Raw genomic sequence first — 12,137 nt, forward strand, 5'->3', positions numbered from 1 at the left:
ACAAACTACAATATAAATCCGACACCAAAAACATTACTCTCTGAACTCATCTGAATTTATAGTCAGAGTAAACTATCAGTAGAGTACCACAGTCTAAATATAAATTTCAAACAAAACAGAACCTGTCTAGGAGACATACTATTCGTGGAGGGCACCTTTGCTTAGAGCAGTATAGTTCTCTTTCAAGTATATCATCATACGTTTTCAAAAAGATATTCTAAAAATATGGTTTTGTTAAGGGGCGCCTGGGTGGCTCAGATGATTAAGCGTCTGCCTTCAGCTCGGGTCATGATCCCAGGGTCCTGGGATCGAGCCCCACATTGGGCTCCCTGCTCAGCGGGGAGCCTGCTTCTCCCTCTCCCTCTGCCTCTCTCCCTGCTCATGCTCTCTCTCTCTGTATCTCTGTGTCTCAAATGAATAAATAAAATCTTTAAAAAAAAATATGGTTTTGTTAAGAAACAGAATAATTTGAGTGCTTAAAAGCAAAAGAGGTAGGGAGCTTTGGCTCACAAACATGCTCAAAGTGGGCCTGACCCACTGCTAGGGAACAGAGGCAAATTAAAGTCCTACAGCTTTTCTTGGGATACAATGAGAAGCATAAACAAAAAGAAACATGAACTGTAGTTTTAATAAGCAAGAAAGTTAAGGCCCAGCACCAGTGGATGGGGAAAATATTGAAAATACATAAAATTTGATTTATTGTACTATATCAGCATCAGCATTTTTGAGCTTCTCTAGCTCAATAAGACCTGGGAAAAAGAAATCATAAGACCCAATATCTAGACATCAACGAACATAACCTTGACTTTTAAATCTATCGATCATACTACCATACATCTCCATTCCAGATTTAGCCAAAACATAACTGTGACTGGATTTCATTATTAGATGTTATTTCATGGAACCTATGTAATTTTTCAAAGCTATATAGCCATCTGCTCCTGTCATTAATAGTCTAAGAGCTTTTCCATGTATGTTAAGTCATAAGTGAAAAAAAACTAGCCTATTTACCAAAATCTTTATTTGCATAATATGAAAATTGTTTTTTTGAGATGAGACTTGTCAGAGGCAATATGCAAAGCACATTAAGGGCTTGAGCAAGTCAGACATTTATGGAAATATTTTCCTGCAGGAATTGGCTTTCTGTAACAGTTCTTAATCAAGGATAACCCTAGGAGGGAGACAGAGTCAAGTGCTGATTCCTGTCCACGTACTTAAATCATTTGTTATGTACATCATCCACAGTACCGAGCAGATATTAGCAGATAATTTTTAAATTCTAAAAGACTCTATGATTTAAAAACACACTGATTGTAGTTTGACAAAGATCAATCATAATGCAATGAAATTTAAGGCTTATCTAATTTTTTTACTGTAATAACAAAATGCAACAATTAATTAAAGTCTTATAACAGACAAATTATGCCTTTTGGTAAGTATACCACACCACAGTAATTTTAAAGAATTTGGAAAGAGGCTGTGACTTTTTTTCTTTTTTCCAAAAGGAAGAGATGAGACCTCTCCTTTGTTCCAACTGGAGTTAAGTGCTTTCAAAGAAAAAAACTGCTCTTGTGTCCCACCCTCTCTCCTCATCCCTGTCAGAGGCACACTACTCTCCAAAGAAACTGGTTAGTGGTTTAAACCTATGTTCCAGAAAGGGTAGAGGTTCCTCAGAGATGCCACATGGAAGAGGAAGAAGGCAAGGAGGTGGGTTCTAGGCCCCCTCCACTCAAAATACAACAAACAAACAAACTGGTGAGATCATTTGTGTTTTCCTCCTAAGGTATGTTTTTGGGGTCTCGCACCCTTCTCCATATTATCAAGCACTTCATATTCTTTTCAAGTAACTCTTTGAACATAAGCTAGGGAAAAATGTATTTACTCTCTTATTCTAAGTATTCATAATAGAATCTGTGGCAAAAGGAATGATGATGGACTGCTGCTGGACATATGACCAAACCTATATACAGTTTCACTGAAGTTAATTTAGGGTTGAAACAGCACCTACTGTTATGCACCTGTCTCACCAAGACAATTTCAGTGAACCAGGACACTGGTCTTAAATATTTTTTGAAAATTTTAATAAAATATGCCATAGCTCTAATGCTTCAAATGTTATAAAAACAACCAAACTAACCCATCTCTTCATACCATCAATTATTTGGAAGACCATTAAATAAGACACTGTGGTGATCTGAGTTTTACTTTGGGTTATGGGGTCCAGGAGTCTTATTAATAGCTTCAGTTTTACCTGACAGATGACATACGACACGGTATCTCCAGCTTTCACCTTTCTGCCCCCTTGAGAATTCATCCAGAGGGCAACATGTACATGAGGTAGGCTTTTTTTATCAGGGTAATCCTGGGGATCCTTTGTCAATGCCTAAAAGAGGAAACAAAAAGCCCCAAACTTCAAATCTCTTCTCACACAGATATACACTAAACACATCTTTCCTAGAATCCTATCTGCCACATAAACATAAAAAGAACAGAAGCTGTATGTAGAAAACAGTGCCGCAGTCTTTAGACATTCCATCCTTAAGGCTCCTCCCTCCTTCACTTACTAACTAATATAACCAGATGCAACTCTGGCAAAAAAGAAATAGAAGTTTATGGGCCATGGCACGTAATACTTGCATATAAAAAAATTAAGACTACAAATTCAGTTTTCTATCAAGCCTTTAGTTTCTCTTAATGTCTGCAATTCCCTCACTGAATTAAGTGGTTAGTAAAGACTGATGGAGATCGGCTACTCTGACTTAATGATCTGTTTCTCGAAGGCTCCTCTAGCTTAAATAAATCTCAAAGATACCAGAAATCGGTGGATTTATTCACACTGTCAATTTAAGCTCTACAAAGGCAGAAAGAATGTGTTTCTAAGAGAAAGTAAGCCCCATGAGAGCAGGAACATGTCAGCCTTGCTTGCCGCTGCATTCAGTGCTCAAAACAATTCTTGGCGTACAGTAGCAACCAAATGTTTGCAAAATTATTTCGCTCACTCTGCAATAATTCACTAAGTTCAAGCACTGTAAAGTACTGTGAGATGAGTAAGACAGTCATTAGTCCTAAGTCATCTGCTATTAGTAGATGATTCCTCAATCTGCGAATAAAATCTCTAAAATAAGCCACATGTGCCATAAGGGAGATGTGAACAGTATGAGGGAGAGAGTTTAGAGAGGCAAAGATCACTTCCATCTGAGAGCAGAAATCATAGGGGAAAAAAATTTGAGCTGGCACGTGAAGAAAAAGAGGATTTTAAGAAAAGGTGACAGGAGCAAGAACATTCTGGGCAGAGATAAAAGCAAAAGTTAAAAGCAAGAGGCACCACAAAATACAGTCCATCAGAATGGAATTCAGTATGCACAAAGGGTAGGAGGGAGATATCGAGCTCTCTGGTGGGTTTCAAAAGACAAGAGGAGGGGTGCGTGGGTGGCTCAGTTGTTAAAGCATCTGCCTTCGGCTCGGGTCGTGGTCCCAGGGTCCTGGGATGGAGCCCCACATCAGGCTCCCTGCTCAGTGGGAAGCCTGCTTCTCCCTCTCCCACTCTCCCTGCTTGTGTTCCTTCTCTAGCTGTGTCTCTCTCTGCTATAAATAAATAAATAAATAAATAAATAAATAAATAAATAAATAAATAAATAAATAAAATCTTAAAAAAAGAAAACAAGAAGCATTAAGAAAAAAAAAAGACAAGAGGAAGAAGGGCTGGGGACAGGGTGCCCCATGACTAGACCACCTCAATATGGTCTGCAGACCACTGGGGGTTCCAGATAGCCTTTCAGGGAGTCGAGAGGTCAACATTATTGTACTAACAATACTGTTTGCACTGGTGATGCAGAAGCAATGGTAGGTAAAGGTTCTGATGCCTCATAAACACGAATCAGGGCAGCCACACTGAACTGTGCTACCACTTGTATTCTTCACCACCACACACTCAAGAGTCTCTCTCTCACACACACACACATGCCAGTTTCATTAAAGAATGCCCTTCATGGAAGAGCAAACGTTACTAGTTTTTTTAAGCTCCTGACCCTGAACAGAAGGCTAGTATTTTATGTGACAAAATAAGAAGTACACACAAGGCATGTCTACTGTATACTGAAGAATGAAGGTTGCTCGAGGAAAAGCACTTGTGCAACTCTTCAGAGTTGCAAGCTAAACTAGCTGCCTTGTTCATAGAACAAAATTCTTCCTTGCAAGGATGACAGGCCAGCTACTGCTATTCAAACATGGGTCTCTGGCAGACAATTTCTCAAAAAAGAATGGAGTGAGCCTGCAACTTCAAGAATAACAACCGGCAGGGGCGCCTGGGTGGCTCAGTCGGTTAAGCGGCTGCCTTCGGCTCGGGTCATGATCCCAGAGTCCTGCGATCAAGCCCCACATCGGGCTCCCTGCTCGACGGGAAGCCTGCTTCTCCCTCTCGCACTCCTCCTACTTGTGTTCCCTCTCTCCTGTCTCTCTGTCAGATAAATAAATAAAATCTTTAAAAAAAAAATAATAACAACCGGCAGTATGTCTTGCCTACGATAAAATTCAACCTTTCAAGCACAAATTAGAATTCTGGAAAACTTGTTCGCATTTATGTGAGCTTGACAGTTTCTCAATACTTAAAGACATTTCTGATGATATAGGTAGGAATATTTTAAAATGTGATTTTTGATAATGAAATGCATCAATATTTGGAAGATCTGTAAAACCCAGGAGACTCCTATTTCACAAATGACCAAAGCATTATAATATCATGCATCAGTAAAATATCTACTTCAAGTACAACACAGACCAACAGATTTTCATGTGAGAATATGAAAAGTTCACTGATAAGGTTTTAGATTTCCACATTACAATAATCTTTATGAAAATGCCACTTAGATAATACTGGTGTAGAATCAAAGAAGAAAATATACAAATATCCAGAGAAAGTCCTGAAATATTTCTTTTTCCAACTATGAATCTGTGTGAAAATGGATTTTCTTCCTATACTTCAACCCAAACCACACATCATGACAGACTGGACACTCAAGCAGATATGAAAAGCCAGATGTCTTCTACCAAACTAGACATTACAGAGATTTGCAAAATTTTAAAATGATGTCACTCCTCTGGCTAATTTTTCTTTGTTTTGAAATATATAGCTACTTTTCAAGGAAAAACGTTATTTTTATAATCACATACTGGGTTTATTGCTATTTTTAAACAAGTACATAAATGCTTTAAAAGTTTTGTTTTAATTTCTAACAGTAAATATTAACACAGGCCACATAAACAAAAGCTCTTACAGTCCTCAATTATTTTAAGAGTGTGCAAGTGTCCTGCGACCAGGAAATGTGAGAAATGCTGGAGAATAAAGCAGATCTTCCAACATGGCTGCACATACCCATGTCATGTCCACTTTCTAAATCATACACTCAAGTGCAGGAGAGTGCCTAGGAAATGCTCCAAGTATCTGAATCTCCTCTAACCTGCATTATGCAGAGTCTTGATTGACTTGAACGGGTAATACTGCATAGAAATCTTAATCAATAGAACTCTACTTAAAAAAACCATTATCTTCTTCAATTGACTATACTTTAGAGCAATATTAAGAAATTCTGAATTTCATGTGACATACTTTCCAGTTATTAGATTGGGGCTATTTGGGGATCTTACAAGCTAGTTTTAGAAGGCTTGATTTAAAAAAAAAAAAAATGCTTCCTGGCGGTTAAGGCTCAAGTTAACCAGGGCTATACAAATCAGCTGTGAAGTACTTTGTGTTACTTTATGAAAAATATCTAGGCTAAGATTGCGGTAATTCAGAAAATCACACATGATGTTTTTCAGTTTTAACAACAAGGGTTAAAATCTCTAGAAAGGCAAATTTCACCACTTTACCCCTCCACCCTAGGCTAGCCTCCTATTTTCAATCCCTCCCAAGATCACAAAAATATCCGTAACTACAGATATACAGATATTCTGTCATAAGACCATCCACAACCAGTGACATAGACTCTTCCATTCCACTCTCCTTTGAAAGCGATGAAATGTAAAAACTGAATGGCTCACAAGTTTTAAACATTGCAAGTATTCAGACAGATGTTGATCAAGACACATCACCTTTGACATAAATAACCTCCTGTAAACAGACTTAGGAATAACTATGATATAGATAGTCCTTTCATCAGAATTCACTGCACGTCTGTCAACACTGCAGAAATCTGTTTTCTTCATTTAAAAAAAAAAGTATAAAAATATGGGACAGGAAATATCTTTGAAAGACCATTTCCATCTTGTAAACATGGACCATGCTTTGCTTATTCAATTTTATATCCCAGAATGTAGCATGGAAGAGTAGGAAATCAAGTGAATTCTTTTAATATTCACTGAACAACTGTTATTTGCCAGCTACTATGTCAAGGGAAATGAAGAAGAGAAAGACAATAAGTCACAATTTTAGCTCTGCCACAGAGAATGAAGGCACAGCCCTAATCACATTAAGTATTACTATTATTGTTTTGAATAATAATGTCACTATAAATTGATAATTAGTGAAGCTGAATGATGGATACATGGGGATTCATAATACCATTTTCTACGTTTATATATAAGTTTAACAATTTCGATAGTAAAAACCTCAGAATAACAAGATTGCAGACTGTTCACGAGCACTCGGAGACTACCAGTGCGTCCGGGACTCCAGTTTCTTTGCGTACTAGTCATACTGTGTCATCATTCCTATAAGATGACAGTGTGGGCGCAGTGTTCTTCTGCCAATAATGTGGTCATGTTTGTATTCAGCCTTCTAAACTCCTGACTGGAACCCCTTGGGATAGAGGGTCCACATTTCTAAGAAGGTAGATCGTGTCAGGGATACAATCTGTACAACTGATGCAAAAACTGATCAAAGGAAGACTGAAGTCATAACTCCTACTCATGCACATTTCTGAGACAGACCAAACAAAATCTGAAGGGAAATTGCTTTTGAGATGTCACAGGTGATGCCACACCAATGGATAAACACTGCATCGCTTCAAGTGAAGAGCTAGTGCCAAAACACATGGCCTCTTACAATATTTGCTTCTATTTTTTTGTACTTCCATGTAGAAATGTCTTTTTTTGTGACATTAAAGACATCACGGTTAAGGTGTAGGAAATAAATGACTCACTTAAGAGTAAATACTAATCCTAAGGATATGCATAGAAAATATTCATCTTCTCTAAAAAACAAAGAAATGTAAATTAAATGCAACGGTGAGGCACTGTTTCACATTATGATAGCACTATTTTATTTAAAGATCACCAATGAACTATCACCAATACAAGCAAATCTGTGGTGAACCTGGCACACACATTTTGTTATCAATGGGTATCACCCTTTTACAAAGCAATTTGGCAAGAGCCATCCAGATATTCGCATCTTTTGACTCAAGTAATTCACTTCAAGGAACCTAAACTAAGAAAATAATTCATCCAGGGCGCCTGGGTGGCTCAGTCGTCAAGCGTCTGCCTTCGGCTCAGGTCATGATCCCGGGGTCCTGGGATCGAGTCCCACATCGGGCTCCCTGCTCGACAGGAAGCCTGCTTCTCCCTCTCCCACTCCCCCTGCTTGTGTTCCTGCTCTCGCTATCTCTCTCTCTCTGTCAAATAAATAAATAAATAAAATCTTTAAAAAAAAAAGAAAAGAATTCATCCAAAAGCAAAAAGATTAAGATAGAAAGATGTTCAATACAGTTATTTCCAGTATCCAAAATAATGTAAATAATCAAACAGAAATTTTAATGTATCAGTGAAATATAAGATTAACACGATCATTTTTAAGATAATATAGAAATGTGAAACAATCTGTTTATGTCAAATAAAAACCGATTTCAACATAATATATATTGTAATTGCTTCAGTGTAAAAATAAAAAAAATAAAATAAAAAGAAAGAGTAAGGAACCGTGCAAAAATGACAAGCATCACTTTAGCACAGGGGTATCATGAATGAGTCTTAACTCTAAGTCTTCTATTTAATGTCATCATTAGATTCTTTTTCATTAAAATTCCTTTTTTGTATCAGCTTTGACAACGAAATCTATTTATCACAAAATGGGTAAAATGGTATTCGCGAAATTAGCTTCTGAATATGTATGGGTACTCTTTTTAAATGGGGGGAAAAAAGGAAATTGGCAACCTAACATCTTATATTACACAGCACTTTGGAAACCAAGGTTTTATTTTTCAAATTAGGTAAGGAAAAATATTCCTCATTTTCAACAACTAAGACTGTCCATAAAGTCTAAATTACATAGTTGAAAAAGATAATAAAAGCACAAGTGCTCTGGTTACAAAGAAAATGCTATTGCCATCTTAATTCTAAAGAAGTATCTATGTCCAAAAAAAGCATTCTGATTACAGTACCTCTAAGGATCACCTTCTGTGAAAGTCACACACACACACACACATACACACACACACACACACACACACACACTCTCTCTCTCTCTCTCTCTCTCTCTCTCTCTCTCTCTCTCTCTCTGTCTCCATCTTTCTCTAAGCTTACAGGCCTGTCCTCCCAAACAACTATAAATGAGGAGGACTATGGAAAAGGTAATATTCTCTAGTCCCCTAAACATCAACTACATCGCTCCACAGAATCTCTGGAAATGAGGCTTCCAACAAGTAAGAAATGCAGAGAGAAGGCCCCTGTGGCTGACAGGGCAGCACCAGTGGCTGGAAGAGGAAGAGTGGTATGCTAACGCTCCATCCGTGAGTTAGTTGTTAAGCAGCTTTCATCACCAGCTAGAATTTATTTCGATTGCAAGGATGAGGTGGTTCTTCAACTAGCTGAAGGAGGCGAAAAACACATGGCAGCAGCTGGGCTCAGCAATAAATGCTACATTTACCTTGTTAATTTCAAACTGGCTCACTGGGACACTGCCATTTAGCACATTTTCTCCAATTTCTATTAACCTCTTCTGAATGTTTTCCACTATAGTGTCTCGGCTTTGATCAGAAAGAATCTGGCCAATGACAAAGCTGCAAAGGAAGAGAGGGATTCATTTTTTTAATATTATACTTTATTAATAAAGGAGAGAAAAGGAAGATAAATGCCATTAGATTAACATGTGGACAAGAGCTGTACTGAAAGCTAACATGAGGGTGAATGTCCAAAAGGCCGTTACTATTTGTTTTTTAACATTAACTCTACCAAAGGTTTACCAACCTTGGAATGTCAGGTTTGCCCTTAAACATACAGACCATTTTCTAATGCAGCAGCTAATGCTTCATACAAAATGTGGACAGAGAAAGGTATGTGTTCCATCCACAACTGTATATATGCAATTACAAAATTCACAAGCAGTTATACTCTACTCATAGGTTAAAATTTAAAAGACAAAAATTTCTCTTTCCCCATAAAGCACCAAGATATTACCTCTGATACCACCAAGCTGAGATGACCATTAGCTAGGTAAGCAGAAATATAGTTCTTTATGCAAATTTTTTAAAACCCAAAGATTTCAAATTTCTTTCTTCAGCTTCATTATATTCCTCAGTGTTCTCCAACCTTATGCTATCCCTGAAAAACTTACTATTCTACCAGACCCCCTCAAAAAACAAGGGAAAAAAGAAAAAGAAAAGGAGTAAGGAAGCCAATATTTTATCCATTTCTGAGAAAATGCAGAGCGAGGGTTTGACAGCTGCATTATAATTTGTCAGAAAAAGAACCCTGACAAAAACATTTGTATAGCTTTAATTACTAATACATTTCTAACTCAGAGAAATTTACTTCCATTATGATGCATCTTTTCTTAGAAAACACAAAGCTGAAGAGAACACTCTAATCGACAGTCTATACAAAGTAGTTTCATCTTTGGGTACATTTGGGGGCAATGAAGCATTTCAAACTTCATTTCATAAAAGGCTAACAGTGACCTATAGTCGGATGATCAACTTTGCCTAATCAAGAGTGGTTTTGCAGAAGCAACAATTGCTCAAGCTCCCAACTTGAAAGCAAGAGGACTGGAAAACAAGTAAAAAGTGTGAATATTTGACAATATTAAAATTAATTTAAATTTTGCTTTAAAGAAAAAAATTCTTCTATTTTCAGAATTGGGCAGGTTCATCAGACAGGAATATCTAAAATGATGGTACATTAAATACCTAAGGATTCAGGCTTTTCTAAATGGATGCTTTATAAATTAATGTGACCCTTTAAAAAAAAAAAAAAAAAAAACAGGCCTTAGTATCACAATTTCCAGTCTCAGATGCAAAGCTAAAGGATCAGCCATGACATTTATTATTTGAGGTACTTATGTATTTGAAAACTAGCTCTTAAATTAATCTAAGATTAGTAAGAATCTTATTTTTTTTCTTTTTCCTAGAGATTCATAAGAATCTTTACACACAAATGATATGGATGGGAACAAAGTCTCAGTCCATGGTCCACTATGAATCCCAGAATATTTAAGCCAACACAGGAACACCTTAACAATTATGTTCCTAAAGAGGCTCTACAATGATTCAGGAACACAACACAAGGCACTTTCTAATAAGAATATGAAAGCAAAACAAAACAGACACAAGCCAACATCAACGAAACTAACTCTGTAGGGAGCTAAAATGTGAAGGTTCACCCTCACTGTGAGTTACAACTCCTAAGATGTATCTTACAGCAAGTACCTCTTACTGAGCAAATTTAGCTTTTGCTAAGTTTTAATCTACCTGAGAAATTCCACTCCAAATAAGTGAGAAGCATTAATATGTAACAACAACAATAACAAAAGAAGTTGTGTCCCTTGGGCTTGGCAGAATCACAGATCTTCTCCATGTCATTAATACTCCAAGTTTTTACAGACAAACAAAAAAAGCAAAAATGAAAGCTGAACTCACTTTCCAGTTTCTTTAGCAAGATCACACCAATCTCTTCTAACTATATCTAACCCTTTCAGCTCCTGTTTGGTGGAGTAATTCCCATCTGACGTTGGCTCAACAACCAGAGCACCATACTTCTTTTTCTTCAGCAGTAGCAGAGACTTGAAAACACCATCAATGTCTATTTCAAGCAGTTTGTACAACTTGTTCACTTCACTTTTTACCTGTGAAAATTTCAAGCATTAATACTAGCTTCTCAAACATCTACCAGGGAGAAGATGAACATGCTACAAATTTCCAAGAGTTAATCTAAACAGAACTTGAATTCACACAAGATTAGAATGCATTTACTCAGGTGATACACAAAACAGTATTATGTTGAGTATGATGCAAAATCACGGAAAGAGCACAGGGACAAAAACAGATTGAAAAAAAAAACAACACAGTAATATAAATATATTATCCCATTCAACCAAAGGACAGAATTGGCAGGTCTGCCCCAGGAAATTTACAAAAATTATGAAATAGTCTTTTTGAATCTAAAAACTAAATGCTTATATACTTACCTCCAAACTACTAGATTAGAGATTAGATAGTCCAACAAGTAGATACATGACTAGAAATAAGTAAAACTTTGACTATTAAAATAATGTCTAAGGGGCGCCTGGGTGGCTCAGTTGGTTGAGTGTCTGACTCTTGGTTTCGGCTCAGGTCATGATCTTAGGGTCGTGGGATGGAGCTCCATATCAGGCTCTGCACTCAGTGCAAGAGTGTGCTTGAGATTCTCTCTCTCTCCTCCCCCCTTCTGCCCCTCCCAAGATTCATAAGAATCTTTACACTCTCAAATAAATAAATAATCTCTCAAAATAAAAATAATATATCTCTCTCAAATAAATAAATAAAATCTTTGAAAAAATATCTAAGATCTCCCTGTACCTCCCAAAGCACCTTACATATAAGGAAATACCTATATTTTGAAGAAAAAATGACCAGTCACTTGTTCTTTATTGATAGGATCAAGGCACAGCCAATCACCTCTAGGGAAAATACACAGCTTTTTGAAGTCTAAGATGAGGACAATAGGCCAGGCCTGTTCTCAGGTGAAGCCTACAGGTCATATTTCACACATATTAGTGGAGAAAGGCAGGAAGTTGTTACTTTGTAAGATGTTATCTTAGTTCTACTAGTTTATTGGGATAAGATCTTAACATAGCAAGTACTCAAGAAACACTTGCTAATTGTAAACTGCAATTAGGAAGCAACAAATGATTACTTTTAAATCATAAATGTGTGTACATGTATGTAGATAGA

At 37.0% G+C, this 12,137-nt stretch overlaps 1 protein-coding gene across 3 annotated transcripts in view; it reads right to left on the reverse strand.

Annotated features, from left to right (window-relative positions):
• POLA1 (DNA polymerase alpha 1, catalytic subunit) overlaps window positions 1-12,137 on the reverse strand; it is a 294,407-nt gene that overhangs the window by 164,073 nt on the left and 118,197 nt on the right. For all 3 annotated transcript variants that reach the window (XM_021677907.1, XM_044911907.1, XM_044911908.1), the window contains 3 exons: window positions 10,845-11,050; window positions 8,858-8,990; window positions 2,252-2,383 (listed from right to left, as the gene is read on the reverse strand). In XM_021677907.1, coding sequence (XP_021533582.1) covers window positions 2,252-2,383; window positions 8,858-8,990; window positions 10,845-11,050 — 471 coding nt within the window. The remainder of the gene's footprint in view (window positions 1-2,251; window positions 2,384-8,857; window positions 8,991-10,844; window positions 11,051-12,137) is intronic.

This window comes from Neomonachus schauinslandi, chromosome X, assembly GCF_002201575.2.
Source record: "Neomonachus schauinslandi chromosome X, ASM220157v2, whole genome shotgun sequence".
Taxonomy (NCBI): Eukaryota; Metazoa; Chordata; class Mammalia; order Carnivora; family Phocidae; genus Neomonachus; species Neomonachus schauinslandi.